General features: G+C 43.2%; 2 protein-coding genes across 3 annotated transcripts; one reads left to right on the plus strand and one right to left on the minus strand.

Moving 5' to 3' along the window:
• Positions 1-68: 68 nt before the first annotated feature.
• Positions 69-11,993, minus strand: ofd1 (OFD1 centriole and centriolar satellite protein). Of its 2 annotated transcripts, XM_029703073.1 has the most exons (22): positions 11,674-11,993; positions 11,390-11,590; positions 10,748-10,816; positions 10,631-10,658; positions 10,434-10,541; positions 10,214-10,350; positions 9,945-10,118; positions 9,690-9,796; positions 9,468-9,587; positions 8,011-8,084; positions 7,817-7,908; positions 6,330-6,519; positions 5,187-5,317; positions 4,855-4,966; positions 3,423-4,172; positions 2,903-3,065; positions 2,713-2,813; positions 1,280-1,405; positions 887-1,044; positions 607-795; positions 412-485; positions 69-240 (listed from the first exon to the last, which is right to left on the minus strand). In XM_029703073.1, exons 1-22 carry the CDS (start codon positions 11,767-11,769, stop codon positions 201-203), a joined length of 3,240 nt encoding a protein of 1,079 aa, XP_029558933.1. In that variant the 5' UTR covers positions 11,770-11,993; the 3' UTR covers positions 69-200. The 2 variants fall into 2 exon arrangements, with proteins under 2 accessions (XP_029558933.1, XP_029558934.1); XM_029703074.1 differs by lacking the exon at positions 11,674-11,993 and having other exon boundaries at positions 11,445-11,485.
• A 105-nt stretch (positions 11,994-12,098) lies between these two features.
• LOC115155955 (trafficking protein particle complex subunit 2) lies at positions 12,099-16,105 on the plus strand. Its single transcript, XM_029703078.1, has 5 exons — positions 12,099-12,207; positions 12,461-12,579; positions 12,900-13,044; positions 15,635-15,720; positions 15,810-16,105. The coding sequence occupies exons 1-5, from the start codon at positions 12,153-12,155 to the stop codon at positions 15,906-15,908; spliced, it is 504 nt and encodes a 167-aa protein (XP_029558938.1). The 5' UTR covers positions 12,099-12,152; the 3' UTR covers positions 15,909-16,105.
• Positions 16,106-18,432: the final 2,327 nt, after the last annotated feature.

Genomic DNA, 18,432 nt, shown 5'->3' on the forward strand with positions numbered 1-18,432 from the left:
TAATGTCATGGTACACACACATACAAAAAAGTTGTAAGCAAGTGTCGATAAGTCACTTTGAGGCACTGTGTGATTTATAAATCAAAGGTTTATTCGTGTTAATGACCCAAGACTGACATTTATACAACTTAAACATCTAAAAACAACAAAGTAAAACGTACAGTAGTATTGTACCTTTCACACTCACACTCTGTGCCACCTCACCAGAACTCATCTGCATCTTCATGTGAGAAAGCAACGCTAAAGAGGAATAGAATCATGGTTTATTAACAGTAGTCTATGGATAGGATTGAAAAACACATGTTCTTGATAAATTGGTCTAGGAAACCTCATTGGCAGTGTCTCTGCCATATCTAAAATCTGCCCCGCTCTTCTCCTCTCTCACAAGCACTGTGAAATGTTTAGACTTACCTATCATCTTTCTCATCAGACAAACTCTTGGCCTCGGGGCTCCTGTGTTCTGGCTCCTCTCTCCCAGCAGGGCTCTAAAAAAACAACACAAATTCAAACACTCCGCTGGAAACACTCGCCTGCTGCTTCCGTTCCACAAGAAAAATGGGTCTTCACACTTCAGAGGACAGAAAAGTGTGCGAGTGTGTGTTGCACCTGTACATGCGGACTCCGTCTTTGCTCCATGATCATCTTCAGGTACTTCTGGAGTGGATCTTTGTCCGAGGATGGGGCTTTCTCCTCCTCAGACTCTTCTGCCTCCTTCAGTTCTTCCTGCCCTCCTCTCTCCTCCTTCTCTTCATCTCCCCCCACCTCCTCTCCATACTGCTGCACTTCTTCCAATAGCTAAGAAACGGATAGGTCAATCCATCAATGTTAAGGTCATTATAGAAGGAGGTCAATGTGTCAATGCAACAGCCTAGTACTTAATCCCCACCCTTTCTTTTTCCAATCTCTCCAGTTCTCTCAGCTCCCTCTCCTGGGCTTCCTCCTTTTCCCGCTGCCGTTTTTCTTCTCTCTCTCTCCTCTCTCGCTCCCACCTCAGCTCCTCTTCTTCCTCCTGTCTGGCAGGTTCATCCAGCGTTTGTTGAACTTCTACAAATCAAAGTGGATTCACTTGAGTTAAAAGAATGAGTGGAATCGGTGTTTCCTGCACAGTGGTTTTAAAAACGGGACTCCCGTATTGCAGTATAGTGGTAAGCTATCAAACATCAGGTTGGATAAAACATGGGCAGAGTATGGCCATTGCATTGTGGGTGGGGTGACGGATCAGTTAGTCTAAAAGTTGGGTGTGCTCTTCTAGGGAGAGGGGATGTGCTCCCTTACTCACCCCCCTGCAGCTGAGCCTCTGTGAGGTCCCAAGGGGCCCGAGACGGGGGGACAGTCAGGGGCCCGTCAAGGGCCTCCTCCTCAGTGCCCGCCGTGTCCAGGAGCAGCTCTGGAATGTGGCTGGGCTCTTGGGGGGGGGGGGGGGGGGGGGGCATAGAGAGAAAGAAAGTCACAATGAGGCCCTTTATGCTCAGGCCAGGAGGACCAACACAGAATACATAATCAGCTGCCCTTCATCCTTACCATTGTGCCAGGCCAGTGAGAGGCCACTCTGGAGGCCAGTCACACATTAAAACGCAGCCATAACTGATTTAACAGTAGGTGTTGTCGTTACAGTGATTTATAGATGACCTGTGTAAATATCTGGAAAGAGTAATTCCTGATGAAGGCCACCTTAAACTGATATGTATTACTAGATGTCTAGCAGTCATTCTAAATGGGATTCCCCAGTAAAAGTATGGGACTAAATGCGACACATGGGGTTAGGAGGGGCATTTGGTATGGGCAGACATATGGCATACTGTATGGCCCGTACCCTCTGTTAGCTGGTACTGATTCAGCACTGAGAATCATAGGTGAAAACATGCCTGGATTTGCAAACACTCCCAAATCTAATATGGATCAGTCAATCGGCTATATCAGATGCAGAAAACCTTGGATGCATCACTGATAACGAAATAGGTGAATATTTCAATGCCACTGGTCAACAACACAAACCAATATCCCAACACCATTCCTGCAGTGCTGAAGGTGTTTGCTCCCCCCCTGGCCCCTCCCAAGGTATGATTCCAGTATTACAGCACTACAGTGGGGAAACGCACAGGTGCTGTATGTTTAGGAAGCAAAGCATCCTGGGAGCAGAGGGGGCTGTGTCATCTCTGCCTGGCGTCCTATAGAGAAGGCTTCTGCCATCTCAGATATCTCCAAGCCACAGCAGTTATTAATAGACCGACTACAGCATGGCAAACTGCCGACCACGGATTAAGATGACATTTTAACCATACCGCAGTTCGATGGTTAGGGTCAATAGAGATTATATAGTGGAATGTAATAATACGACTGGAAACAGACACATCAATCACAATCCAGCTTGGTGTTCTAGTGCTTTGTATTATTCATGGTAGACTGGAAAGGCTGACTGGTTATGAAGTAAATCCCACTAGTTAATAAGGGCGACGATGTAGAATAAAATGCACGGAGCAGCACATAGTCGACATAATGTGAGTTGAAGTACACTAGAGTCGTCAGTAGTGGAAATCATCATGGAAACTAAACGCCGTGTTGAAGAAAGAGAGACGGAAGAGACATTTTGGTCCAATTTCAAGTACATATTAAAACAGTACAGAACACACCCCCCCATCACAGTATCCCAGGACTATAAAACAAGACGGACACCAACACAACATAACAAAACTGATCTGGGATTAAGAGTACCTGGCAAAGGCTCCGTGAGATCTTCAATGGTTATCTTCCCAGGCTGAGGGGAAGACTCTGACTCGGAACTGGAGAAGATGATTTGCTGTACCTGTGGTGGACTGCAGACGAACAAACAACTGTACAACTGAACTGAATCGATCGTAATATGTTGTTATAATGCCGACCATGTGGTGAACCCCGGTGCTACCTGCATTGGCCTCGTGCAGTGCTCCTGAGCTGAGGGCTGCGAGGTGGGGAGAGATCGGAGGTAAAGTCCCCTGAGCACGCCACCTCTCCGCGGGGCAGGGGGAGGGGGGAGAGCTGCCTCTCAGGAGACAGCACAGGAAACGCCACAGACGATACCTCAGCCTCTGAGAATGAGAGGGGGAGCAACTGTTAGTTCCAAATGCCGCAAACGACAGAAGACACAGCTTCAGCACTGTCACATGGGGTTTCAAAATGTTTGTAGTGGTAGGGCTCAAAGGGGGGAAATATGGAGATGACAAGATGTCGACTAAAACTCAGAATACAATGGTATGGACTGACTCAATGACTCACAAGTTATGAATGGGATATAAAATACTAACTATACACCAAGACAAGCATTGTTTCGAGCAATGACAGTAAATTATTTCCAAAACACATTTACAGTCTTAGCAGTAAAGCGCTTGGGACATTAAATCCATTTGAAGTGAAAGAACCCACTAAAACAGATTGCACGCTCCTACCTTCCACAGGCTCTGTGTGAAGCTGCCTCCTGGAGAGGGAGAGGGGTGTGGAAGACAGGCGTCTGGGGGGAGAGGAGCTGCCTTCCTGGGGGCATCTGTCTCCTGAAAACCGGGCCTCACTGAAGTCCAGAGACTGGAAGTCCCTTCCGCTCCCTGGACCAGGGTACTGATCCTGGGACTGGTCTTCAGCGAAGGTCACTCTGGGTTGGGGAGAGGTGGGGTCTCTGGCACGCTGGGGAGGGGGTTGTCGTTGAGGGGAGAGAGGTCTGTGGGAGACCTGTGGATGCTGGGGTGAGTGGGGGCAAGGATGGGGGGGGACTTGTTGTCTTTGGGGAGAGCGAGGGCGTTGGTGAGAGATATGTTGCCTCTGAGTTGAGTGAGGGCGGGGTGATACCGGTGCTCGTTGGGGTGAGAGGCATCGCGGGGGCAGCATGTGAGACACAGTGGCGTGCACCGCCCTCTGCTGGTAGTTTCTGTAAGCTTCCTCCAGTGTCTCCGCCTCCTTCTCCAGCTCTCTGATCCTGGCCTTGGCCCCGGCCACCAGCTCAGTGTCAGAGTCTGGGGAGCTGCTGCGCCCTCGAGAGGGCATCACGCCTGCTTCACACACGTCATCATAACCCGCCACCCAGGCTCTCAGGACACCTCTGTCCACATAGATATCAGGGGGCACTAGTTTATCAGGACTGAGCTCCAGCACTGAGCGGTCCACTAGGGAGGGCTTAGGGTTACGCAGGACCTCGTTCTCTAGAGCTGCCCACCGCAATCACACAGAACACACGGAACCAAGAGATCGAAGGGGGAAAAGAAATGGGGAGAGAAAGAGGAGAAGATGAGGGCAAAGACAAAATACATTTTACATTTACATTTTAGTCATTTAGCAGACAATGCATACATTTCATAAATTTTTTCTCCGTACTGGTCCCCCGTGGGAATCGAACCCACAACCCTGGCGTTGCAAACACCATGCTCTACCAACTGAGCCACACGGGACCACCACAAAATACCAACCACTATAAGGAGATAAGATGGAGAAAGTGATTTGTAGACTGATCTCAGAGAAGTCTAAGGGTGCATGTCAATATCATGAAGTGGATTCCTCTCCTTGCCTTCATTCCTTCATCAGCACTGATCTGAGAACAGAGATTAAGCGAAAGGAGTGTATCGAAAGCCTACTGTAGGACTTGCTTTCACCTGTTCAACTTTTGAAGATCAGAGCAGGTGAAGGAACAGGAATGAAGAGAGTCAGGAAAGGCCACCATTGAGATGCAGACTACTATACAAGCTAAGCTACACAAGCTAGGCTTCATGCAAAATACAGAGATGTGAAGCAGAGCTAGATAAAGGAACTACAATATGCACACATGATTCAGGGTGACTAGCCATGTCTAAAAAAATAAAATAAGCCACAGGGGACCATGCACACTCAGTGTACCTAGTTGTGTTTGTCGGAGCTGCATCTTGATGTCCTCTGCATGGGTGGTCATCCACTGAGTCCTCTCCTCACAATCTATGAGCTGGGCCTTCAACTGGGCACAGCGCTCCACCTGGTACACACAGGCACAGTCAACAAGGGGTTAATACAGACAGAGAAGAAGACCCTGCAACAGGTGCAAGATGACATGCAGGCTCCCAATTGGACCGGAACTCAGACGTAAGGCCTAACCATAGGCACAAAGAACTAAACGTCAGGCCAGATGTGCGTTAAAGAGAAGAAGTCTCTCCACATTGTTTCCCACACTATCAGAGAAGCATTGTGTCACTGACCTCATTGTGGAGCTGGGCCTGCAGCACCTGTCTGTGGCTGTCAAACTCCTCCTCTGACAGCCTCCTGGCACTCTCCAGCCTCCTCAGCTCCGTCTGCAGCGCCAGCTGCTCCACCGACGGCCTGCCCAGATCTATGGGGAGACAATCAGCTAGGAGAGTCACAACATCCCGGCAAACCGCTTACACATTAGAGCACTCATTGTACAGTATATCCAATTACCAATCTTTAACTTTCAATTAAGGACAAGTTGTAATGGGCTTAGGTTGGGTACTTTTCTTAAAATCATTGTGACAATGCCCCAGAAATGTCAAGAGAGGTTTTGTGGCAAAAACGTTAACTTCTGATTTTCACCTGACATGTGATACGCTCCAGTTAATCTCCTCAGCTGGCTACAGTATATTGGTTTGGCTGAGATGGTGCTGGGAGGTTGACATTATCGAGCACATAGTACTAGCCTAACTCGGTGGTTAATGAAGCCTACTGTTAGTGAGGAAGAGAGCAGCCCATTGGTCCCCCATCCACCCTTCTCCTCTGACAGGAAGAGCATTGTGTCCCTCAGAGAGGGATGAAGCATTGGCCCTCTGCCCTCTGTAAAGAGCCCTATGTCCCTCCTCCTCCGCAGTCGCCTGAACCCTCCACCCCCACATCCCCCCTGCTTTCACTTCACAAAGCCGTCTGTAAAGCCACAAACACTGCAGAGAGGGTCCCGCATTGACAGTCATCTAGAGCACATCCAAAAAGACTCGGCCACAGTGCCAAGACCAGCTGTGAAGAGTAGACTGAATACTTCCCACTAGAGTCTATACAGACTCCACACAGTCAAACCAAAAAGCCTTTGAATGCCTCAAAAATGACATACTGGGTTGGAAAAGAATTTCATGTATTATTTGTATACTTCTCAAAACATTCCGTTTAGAGCATCTCTAAACTAGGTAACCTCTGAACTAACGACAGTGAAAAAACAAACATTTCCCCCTTAGAGAAAAGGACTAGTCAAAGAGAGATAGATGCTAGAGGCTAAAATGGAAGCAAAAAGTGAAGGGAAATTTCACTGGTTCCCCACATGCCCAGACTAAGCCCACCAATGCAAAACTGAAAGAAAGCAGTAGCATATCTCATATGGTAAGGCCACCATTCCTCACCTGCCCGTAGGCGCTGGTTCTCCTCCTGAGCTTCCTCCAGCTGTTTCTTCAGCAGCCTGAGCTGGGCCTGCTGCTCCACCCTCTCTCGCCTCAGGGTGGGGTAGTCATTCATGGTCTCCAGCCTCTCTCTCAGCAGCTCATTCTGCTGCGTTAGCAGAGAGTACTGAGACTGGGACGTGTCCAGCTCCATCTAAATTACAGAGAGTAGCATGCGCACAGTAAGGGCCGAATCAGTATGTGAAAATGTTATGTCTGTGTATCTCATGGTACAGTGCCATGCAAAAGTACTCATCCCCCTTGGAGTTTTTCCTATTTTATCGCATTACAACCTGTAATTTAAATGGATTTCTATTTGGATTTCATGTAATAGACATACACAAAATAGTCCAAATTGGTGAAGTGAAATGGAAAGAAATAACTTGTTTAAGCCGTACACTCCACAGAACTGGGCTTTACGGAAGAGTGTCCAGAAAAAAGCCACTGCTTAAAAGAAAAAAACAAGCAAACACGTTTGGTGTTCGTCAAAAGGCATGTGGGAGACTCCCCAAACATATGGAAGTTACTCTGGTCAGATGAGACTAAAATTGAGCTTTTTGGCAAGGAAAACGCTATGTCTGGCGCAAACCCAACACCTCCATCACCCCGAGAATATCATCCCCACAGTGAAGCATGGTGGTGGCAGCTTCATTATGCCGTGGGGATGTTTTTCCATCGGCAGGGACTGGGAAACTGGTCAGAATTGAAGGAAGGATGGATGCCGCCAAATACAGGGAAATTCTTGAGGGAAACCTGTTTCAGTCTCCCAGAGATGTGAAACTGGGACAGAGGTTCACCTTCCAGCAGGACAATGACCCTACGCATACTGATAAAGCAACACTCGAGTGGTTTAAGGGGAAACATTTAAATGTCTTGGAATGGCGTAGTCAAAGCCCAGACCTCAATCCAATTGAGAATCTGTGGTATGACTTAAAGATTGCTGTACACCAGCGGAACCCATCCAACTTGAAGGAGCTAGAGTAGTTTTGCCTTGAAGAATGGGCAAAAATCCCAGTGACTAGATGTGTCAAGCTTATAGAGACATACCCCAAGAGACTTGCAGCTGTAATTGCTGCAAAAGGTGGCTCTACAAAGTATTGACTTTGGGGGGGGGGGGTGAATAGTTATGCACGCTCAAGTTTTCCATTTTTTTTGTCTTATTTCTTGTTTGTTTCACAAAAAGTATTTTGCATCTTCAAGTGGTAGGTATGTTGTGTAAATCAAATTATACAAACCCCCCAAAAATCCATTTTAATTCCAGGTTGTAAGGCAACAAAATAGGAAAAATGCCAAGGGGGGTGAATACTTTCACAAGCTACTGTATGTCTCAGTTGTACACATTAACTTACTCAGCTTAAAACTGTATACCATCTGATGACAATCTGTCTAAGGACAATCCTACAAAACAGGGGCAGTCTCTGCATTACAGTGTTATTGGTTGCCAAGTTTACCTGCAATCGTCTCAACTCAGCACAAGCTCTGCTGTGTTCCTCTAGCTTGGCATCGATTGCAGCCGACTCCTTCTGCATACGAATAGTCTCCACTGAGAGAAAATTAATGTGTGAGAAGACATTTGTATAAAATGATACAAAGCACAAGAGTTAATATATTGTTAATAACGACGGCCTACAGGAAAAATACAGACCTTTGTTTCTTTTTTCATTCTCTGTGAGTTTTTCAGTCCTTTTGGTGTAGTCTTCATTCAACTCAAGCTGATATCTGATAGCCAGAGAGAAATTTCAAATAATCACTAAAATGATTTATACAAGGTAAGCATTGACATAAACAGCATGGAATAATGACTGACAGTAACATAAATGTCATAGGCCTACATGTTAGTAATATAAGACAGCAATGTAATAAACTGTGTGGTTCGAGTCCTGAATCCTGATTGGCTGATAGCCATGGTATATTTAAGCATTAAGGCCCGAGGAGGTGTGGTATATGGCCAAAATACCACGGCTAAGGGCAGTTTTCATGCACGACGCAACGCAGAGTGCCTTGAAACAGCCATTAGCCGTGATATATTGGCCATATACCACAAACCCCCGAGGTGCCTTATTGCTATTATAAACTGGTTACCAACGTAATTAGAGCAGTAAAAATAAATGTTTCATCATACCCGTGGTATACAGTCTGATATACCACGGTTGTCAGCCAATCAGCGTTCAGGGCTCGAACCACCCAGTTTATAACAGACCGTATACCACGGGTATAACAAAACATGTATTTTTACTGCTCTAATTATGTTGGTAACCAGCTTATAATAGGAATAAGGCACCTCAGGGGGTTGTGATATATGGCCAATATACCAAGGCTAAGGGCTGTGTCCAGGCACTCCGCAATGCATCGTGCCCAAGAACAGCCCTTAGCCGTGGTATATTGGCCATATACCACACCTCCTCTCGCCTTATTGCTTAAATATAGCGTAATGGTAACATAATCGTATCCTGAAGTGATGCACTGCTTAGCTTACATCAAACTTCTTATACTTAGACTGTAACTATCCCAAAACCATGACATGATAGCACATTATGATACTGGCACTGGGTAGATGCTCTATTCAAGAAGCCATGCATCTGGACTGCTTGTTATACAGCCTCTGTGACCAGTACTCCTGCATGTTACACTAATACTAACTGACAGCTGGCTATACTAGTCATATTTACGATCTAAAAATAAGTACTATGTGGTTTGGGGTTTAAGAGGTGATAGATGTGGTGAGAGTCAAACTTATTAGCATTCAAAGCTACTTAGCCCAATTTTCAAGGCAGTACAATACACTGTATGCTATCATTCCTGCAATCCCTTTTATCAACTGAATCAGAAGGTGAACTAATTGTCCCCGATGAACTGGATCCAAGCACACAATACATGAAGAAAATATGCATAGAGGATATGAAAGTGAATGTCAGAGTATACATATTTTTGCTCTACACAAGAGTGCCACCTTCTGGATGCAGAGAGAAGAGACGTAATGGAATGATGGCCTCTGTGCTGGCAGGTGAAGGGAAATCAAACAGATAGAGCAAGTAACTATCATCTTAAAAAAGTACAGAACAGTCCAAGTAGGCTACATTTAGCAAAATGCCATCATAACACCTTGAAAGCTCATTCTTCAGCTTTTGGTCATAGGTGTCCTCCATCGTCTTGACTGCAAGCTCTCTTCTTCTCAGCAGCTCCTCCATGGTCTTGGTCTTGTCTTCCTGTATTTTGCAAGTCCTGTGGTGAATAAGCATTCTGTGAGTAACATGCTAAACCAACCCTGATAATCCCAGTATGACAATGATTCAGCATGAGTATGGCAATATGACTTCATCTTACTTTTCAAAAGCCTCCATCCTTAACCTCAGCTCAGCTTCTCTATTCCGCACGGTTTCTATTTCTTTCAACACAGCTTGTCTTTGCATATAGACGTCTTTTTCCTCAATCTGAAAAACCCAAATGAAATACAAAGTAATTCATAACATCACATAACCTCACAACACCCGATTGCAAAAAGTTTAAGAAAATAGAACGACCCAAGTAAAACATGAATTGGCCACAGACTCGATGATTGGAGAACTGAGAATCAACTACCTCTTGTTGTTTCTGTAATCGATCGATGGCATTCTTCTCCCTATTGATCAATGCCCCTGACTTCATCTCATAAGTCCTCTCCATGTCCTGCCTAAGCTGCAAAATCTCTTTGCGAGATTTGTCTTTTTCCTCCATCTTCACTTTGGATATTTCCACATCTTTATAATGTTGCAGCTGAAGAAGCAAACAGCACCATGTTTCTCAATACAAACATTTCCAACACTAGAACATCAGAATGCATAAAGAGGCGTTGAGAAATGGAGTCATACCTTTGCATTCATTTCTGCTTGAACCTGTGCTTCAACTTCTTTTCGATATGCAGCAAGCTTAGATTCATAGGACACCCACTTGTCTCCTTTGTAGCGGAGAGCTTCATACTCCTCATCGATCATTTTCATCTTGTCAACTGCACACACAAAATAACCATTATTTTTTATTAGCAGTATTTTACTATAATACTGGGTCAATTTGAGAGTGCTTCATGCTTACCAAGAGATTCTCTATAAGCTGGCGTAGTGGTGGTCTGAGTATCAGCATCACGTTGTTCTCCATGCAGATGATGGTCTGTTAATTCTATCAAGAGACTCATCAGGAAACCTGGAAGAAACATCAATAAGGGACATGCCAGGATGCTTGAGCTGACAAGGGGGGGCTTGGCATATGAAAGTAAACATCACGCAACATACCGTTATTCTCTTTCTGTGTGCTTGATGCCTGTTGAAAAATATACAAATAACCATCAATCACATCATTAGGTACAAATTATATCATTTTGTATAATTTTACCAAGATGATGTGATTACCAGAGATTTGTAAAGTGGTGACCGCGGGCTGATTTTCATAAGTTGAAGAAGGTCAGTTGAAGTGAAAATCTGGCAGGGTGTAGATGAGAGCATAGTCAACAAAGAGTATAACGTAAAGGAAGAAGCTGAGAGTTCAGCACAAGCAGAGCTGACCACACATTACTGGAGTGGGGTCATTCAGAGCTTCAACATAATAGAATGCATTGTACAGGACCAAACATAAGGTAGTGTGTAGTGATGGGGGGGTCTATAGTTACATATCAGGATCTTATCATTTTGACAATATCGCAATATTATATTTGCGCTAGTTGGCTGTACCTGCACCAAAATGTCATAGCTTGTTATTCTTTTTAAATAGGAAGCCAATTTGTTTTCAGCACTTTTATTTCCATGACTGATCAAAACCTTTTTTTCATGGCTCTCTCTTGTCCCTCTGCAGCAGACATATAGTGAGCAGTATGTTTGGAACATCGAATCGCAATAAAATCACAGTATTGACTCACAATACATAAAGAATTGTTAGAATTGCAATACATATCGTATCAGCACCTAAGTATCGTAATAATATTGTATCGTTGATGTCCCTGGAAATTCCCAGCCCTAGTACTGTTACTGCTCCAAAGCATAAGTGCAAGTGCTCACCTTATCTTTGCACATGCCACATTCAGGGTAGAACACAGACAGGGTGTACTCATACCCAGAGTTCCTCAGATGATCTACCACCAGACTGTTAGAAGCGGTGACCAGGACAGAGTCTGACTTCATAGGGACTGGCCTGGGAACAGTTTCTCCACTCAAGATGGGGTGCTTCAATTCATGGATCAACTGATTACGAAGCTGCGTCTGGAACAAGGAAATAACGTTTGACAAAGGGGGAAACAATGGTCTTTGGTAGTAAAATACTAAATACTAATGTAAATACTTACTTTAAGTGTGTCAAGCACTCCTCGATTCTTAAAGGTTTGGTAAAGCCTCTTCCTCAGCTCATCTGGGGATAAAGCCTCCTCCTTGGCAACAGACATGTTGACTTAAATTGGGGAACAGAGGATCAATCAAAGAATACTTGCTAGCTGTGGAGACAAGTACCAAATTCTCTGTAACGCGACTAACATGTATATAGCTAGTGTTTATGGCACATATTCCAACGTATTCTGGTTTAAATGGCTTGCTTAGTAACCAACGGCGTCCACTCCAAGTGCCCACAGCTTTGAATTCAACGTTATCGTTTTAGTTCCGGTCGCACAGTGATGATGCGTCAATTATGTCTTTGAAATCAGAAATAAAAACAAATACATTAGTCAACTAACAGATATATTACTACATATGTATACATCAAATGTAATATAAGATATACAAAGCTACTAAATCACTTTTCATTGCAAATGTATTTTATATTCAACTTTTCATGTCGTTATCAAACAGCGACGTTATTACGGAAAGGAGAGGCTCGTTTTTAACGGGTAAATACACATTTGATTTATCAAATTAAAACCATTGCTTTAGAGGTAAATGCACATACCTATGGGATATTTATGAAAATTAAGACTTTTGTAGTTTGCTTCAATGTGTTTAGCTTGACGATAATCACGTATTTGCAGCACGCTAGCTACATTAACGTTAGCTACAAGCTAATTTAGCTAGCTAGTTAAGGATTTAAGTCCAGTGTCCATATTACTACTATCCAATAATGTGTATATATTTCTGTTCACACAGAAAATTGCAGATTGCTGGAAAGAAACATGTCTGGGAGTTTCTATTTTGTCATGGTTGGGCATCATGATAATCCTGTCTTTGAAATGGAATTCTTGCCTGCTGGTAAAGCTGAGTCAAAGGAATGTATCGTTATGATATACTCAATATAGTATGTATGTATGTATGTATGTATGTATGTATGTATGTATGTATGTATGTATGTATGTATGTATGTATGTATGTATGTATGTATGTATGTAAAATACATACATACATACATACATACATACATACATACATGCATACATGCATACATACATACACGTGTATATGTGTGTTCCTGATAACTGTCTAAAGAGGCAGCTAGCCTATGTATTGAGATATTGGTCTACATCCAGTAGATAGAAGAGGATGCTGTAATGCCCACTCAATTACCATTCTGTCTCTTATATGTAAACAGGATGACCACCGGCATCTGAACCAGTTCATTGCGCATGCAGCCCTCGACTTGGTGGATGAAAACATGTGGCTGTCTAACAACATGTACCTGAAAACTGTGGACAAGTTCAACGAGTGGTTCGTCTCTGCCTTTGTCACTGCAGGACATATCCTTTTCTAGCTTTTACCCAATACCTACAGGTACAGTTGAAGTCAGAAGTTTACATACACTTAGGTTGGAGTCATTAAAACTCCTTTTCAACCACTCCACAAATTTCTTGTTAACAAAACTATAGTTTTGGCAAGTTGGTTAGGACATCTACTTTGTTCATGACACAAGTCATTTTTCCAACATTTGTTTACAGACAGTTTATCTCACTTATAATTCACTGTATCACAATTCCATGGGGTTCATCTGTACAAACAATAGTACGCTAGTATAAACACCATGGGACCACGCAGCCATCATACCGCTCAGGAAGGAGAAGCGTTCTGTCTCCTAGAGATGAACATACTTTGGTGCGAAAAGTGCAAATCATTCCCAGAACAACAGCAAAGGACCTTGTGAAGATGGTGGAGGAAACAGGTACAAAAGTATCTATATCCACAGTAAAATGAGTCCTATATCGACATAACCTGAAAGGCAGCTCAGCAATGAAGAAGCCACTGCTCCAAAACCGTCATAAAAAAGCCAGACTACAGTTTGCAACTGCACATGGGGACAAAGATTGTACTTTTTGGAGAAATGTCCTCTGGCCTGATTAAACAAATATAGAACTGTTTGGCCATAATGACCATTGTTATGTTTGGAGGAAAAAGGAGGAGGCTTGTAAGCCGAAGAACACCATCCCAACCGTGAAGCACGGGGGTGGCAGCATCATGTTGTGGCGGTGCTTTGCTGCAGGAGGGACTGGTGCACTTCACAAAATAGATGGCATCATGAGGGATGAAAATTGTGTGGATGTATTGAAGCAACATCTCAAGACATCAGTCAGGAAGTTAAAGCTTGGTTGCAAATGGGTCTTCCAAATGGACAATGACCCCAAGCATACTTCCAAAGTTGTGGCAAAATGGCTTAATGACAACAAAGTCAAGGTATTGGAGTGACCATCACAAAGCCCTGACCTCAATCCTCTAGAAAATGTGTGGGCAGAACTGAAAAAGCGTGTGCGAGCAAGGAGGCCTACAAACCTGACTCAGTTTCACCAGATCTGTCAGGAGGAATGGGCCAAAATTCAACCAACTTATTGTGGTAAGCTTGTGGAAGGCTACCCAAAAAGTTTGACCCAAGTTAAGCAATTTAAAGGCAATGCTACCAAATACTAATTGAGTGTATGTAAACTTCTGACCCATTGGGAATGTGATGAAAGAAATAAAAGCTGAAATAAATAATTTTCTGTACTATTATTTTGACATTTCACATTCTTATAATAAAGTGGTGATCCTAACTGACCTAAGACAGGGACTTTTTACTAGGATTAAATGTCAGGAATTGTGAAAAACTGAGTTCAAATGTATTTGGCTGAGGTGTATGTAAACTTCTGACTTCAAGTAGCCTTGTCTGAGCCAGAACAGTCCATAGTGCAGGAGCATATCTCCTGTTTCTGCAGCTTGATTCAACAGCTACAATTCAACTCTACTTAGGATGCTAGTCACAGGGACATACTCCCAATATTGAGTGCCAGGCAGAGAACCATTGGGTCCTGTGTTTTTGTCTTTGGGATCTGGTAATGAATGGTGTGGCTGTTGAGCAAGTTGAGGAGACTTAATTACTTGGTGTTACCTTAGATTGTAAACTATCATGGTCAAAACATATTGATTCGATGGTTGTAAAGATGGGGAGAGGTCTGAATGTGATAAAGAGATGCTCTGCTTTTTTGACACCACACTCCGCAAAGCAGGTCCTGTATGCTCTAGTTTAATCTTATCTTGATTATTGTTCAGTCATATGGTCAAGTGCTGCAAAGAAAGACCTAGTTAAGCTGCAGCTGGCCCAGAACAGAGTGGCATGTTTTGCTCTTCATTGTAATCTGAGGGTGAATATCAATAGTATGCATGCCAGTTCCTCTTGGCTAAGAGTTGAGGAAAAACTGACTGCATCGTTTCTTGTTTTTATAAGAAATATTAATGTGTTGGAAATTCCAAATAGTTTGCATAGTCAACTTACACACAGCACTGACACACACACTTACCCCATCAGACATGGCACCAGGTGTCTTTTCATAGTCCCCAGGTCCAGAACAATTTCAAGCAGACATATAGTATTATAGAGAGCCATTATTGCATGGAACTCCCTTCCATCTCATATAGAGAAAGTGAACAGCAAACCTGGTTTAAAAAAATAAAGCAACACCTCACGTCACAACGCCTCTCCCCCATGTGACATACTTTTTGTATATGTAACTGATAGATGCACACACATGTTAATGTTTTTAAATGTATATAAAGTATTTTGTCTGTAATGTATTTTTTGTTATGTGTCGTACCCCAGTAAGACTAGCTGTCACCATTGGCATCGGCTAATGGGGATCCTAATAAAATCAAGACTTGACTGGGGATTGAACCCACAACCTACAAATTTCAGGGCGGACACCAACCACAAATCCACAGAGACCTATATAGCCCTCTGCAAACATTGCAACAAAACATAAATATTATGTCTACGGTGTTGAATTCAACAAATCGTCATTGTTACAAAGGGCCCAGACAAAATAATTATTGTGTGTGTTCCATTTTTCCCTTAACCATCTCCATCACATATGAGATTCATCATGCTTCATGATGTACGACAAGAAGATGGAATCAAAAACTTCTTCAATGACGTGTACGATTTATACATTAAGGTGAGTTATCCTTGCTAAATACAGGATGTTCATGTATAATTCATATTCTGATGATTTATTCTTGTTCATTATTCTGTGCTCTTTTCCAGTTTGCAATGAATCCTTTCTATGAAACCAATGCTCCAATCCGGTCGACGGCATTTGACAGGAAAGTACAGTTCCTTGGAAAGAAGCACCTCTTGAGCTGATGAACTAACCTGGACAACATGGTCGTGTAGCTTTTTGAATGTCTTCATTGTGTGCAGTTTCCAGTTGAAATATGTTTTAAGACATATACATAATATACAAATAATTTGTCTATGATCACCTGTTGTATGCGTTATAAATTCGGTATGTATTACTGATACTTCCCAACCACTGTATAAAAGCTATTGTAAGCATGGAACATTATTGCCTAATGAATGGATGGTACACTATATATATACAAAAGTATGTGGACACCCCTTCAAATTTGTCGATTCGGCAATTTCAGCCACACCCATTGCTGACAGGTGTATAAAATCGAGCACACAGCCATGCAATCTCCATAGCTAACATTTGCAGTAGAATGGCCTTACTGAAGAGCTCAGTGACTTTCAATGTGGCACCATCATAGGATGCCACCTTTCCAACAAGCCAGTTTGTCAAATTTTTGCCCTGTTAGAGCTGCCTAGGTCAACTGTAAGTGCTGTTATTGTGAAGTGGGAAAGTCTAGGAGCAACAATGGCTCAGCCGTGAAGTGGTAGGCCACACAAGCTCACTGAAAGGGACCGCCGAGTGCTGAAGCGTGTAAAAATTGTCTCCTAGGTTGCAACACTCACTACCGAGTTCCAAACTGCCTCTGAAAGCAACGTCAGCACAATAACTGTTTGTCGGGAGCTTAATGAAAGGAGTTTTCATGGCTGAGCAGCTGCACACAAGCCTAAGATCATGCGCAATGCCAAGCATCGGCTGGAGTGGTGTAAAGCTCGCCGCCATTGGATTCTGGAGCAGTGGAAACGCGTTCTCTGGAGTGATGAATCACGCTTCGAAATCAGATGGACTAATCTGGGTTTCGCAGATGCCAGGAAAATGCTACCTGCCCAAAATGCATAGTGCCAACTGCTAAGTTTGGTGGATGAGGAATAATGGTTTGGGCCAGGTCCCTTAGTTCCAGAGAAGAGAAATCTTAATGCTACAGCATACAATGACATTCTAGACGATTCTGTGCTTCCAACTTTGTGGCAACAGTTTGGGATAGGCCATTTCCTGTTTCATCATGACAATGCCCCTGTGCACAAAGCGAGGTCCATAGAGAAATGGTTTGTTGAGATCAGTGTGGAAGAACTTGACTGGCCTGCACAGAGCCCTGACCTCAACCCCATCAAATACCTTTGGGATGAATTGGAACACTGACTGTGAGCCAGACCTAATCGCCCAACATCAGTGCCCGACCTCACTAATGCTCTTGTGGGGACTTGCTTCCATTCAATGTTCCAACATATAATGGAAAGCCTTCCCAGAAGAGTGTAGGCTGTTATAGCAGCAAAGGGGGGACCAACTCCATATTAATTACCATGATTTTGGAACAAGATGTTCGACGATCAGGTGTCCACCTACTTTTGGTAATGTAGTGTATGTGTGAGTGCCACCAGAATTTAGTTTCCAAGTTTGATAATAATGACAAGGTTTGTATGAGGCTTTTCTCTGAACTTGAATGAGCTTGTTAAACACTAGCCCGTTCAAAAGACGGTAATGTTAAACATTCACAAAGCTGTCTGCCGCCTTAGGGGAAATCTCTGGCGCTACCCAAATGCTCTGTGCAAATTCAACTATGCCCTGCACACAATACTTTTGGAAACATTTGCAACCTTACTTTCATATAAGCGATAAATTATTTTTCAAATACAAAACACTTAACGTACGCAAATCAGGAAAGTTGCACCCGGCTGTATTTTGTGGAACACTCGAAATCTGGAGTGGCATGTTCGTAGCCGGCTGCAACTTTGCTAAACTGCGCAAAGTAAGTGTACCTTTTTGTATTTGAAAGATTCTTTCTTGCTTGTATGAAAGTTAAGTTCCAAAGGTTTCCAAAAAGGCGTATTTGCGTTTAAACAGAGCATCTGAATTGTAGTTCACATGGAGGCAGCTGTGGTCCGTACCATTGGCTGAGAAGCCAAAATGGTGGCCGACTGTAAGCTGGTTATACCCCCCTTGGGTTATTGAGAGCTAGTTAAATCGATGTAAATTTGGCCGAGTTTACACAGGTAGCCCAATTCTGATGAGATCTGCTCTGATTGGTCAAAAGACCCATTATTGGCAGAATATCAGAATTAGGCTGCCCGTGTAAACTAAGCCATTCATTCCTGACGTTTGTGAAATGCTCTTGACTCACTGTCCAGTTTCTCTGATTAAATACTATCATTAACATAATTTGGGTATTTCCTCTGGTGATCTTGTTCCAAATAATTCACCGGTTTACATGTTTGTGCCATACAAAGTAATGTTGATTCACCAATACATTTCTGCTAAATTGAAATCGCATGACAATTGACTGAGGGAATGGTCTGCCTGTAATGGGTCCTTTATGAATGCAACAATCACACCAAACATTTCTCAATGACTTCCTGCTGAAGTCTTTCTCTGATATCTTCATTTTTCAAAGTGTTTGTTTTCATAATTTGTAGGGGTTTTTTTCATAGTAGGGAAGAAATATAACCATGTTTTCAGAGGAAATGATTCATTCATGGTCAG

The sequence above is a fragment of the Salmo trutta genome, chromosome 20 (genome assembly GCF_901001165.1).
Source record: "Salmo trutta chromosome 20, fSalTru1.1, whole genome shotgun sequence".
NCBI lineage: Eukaryota > Metazoa > Chordata > Actinopteri > Salmoniformes > Salmonidae > Salmo > Salmo trutta.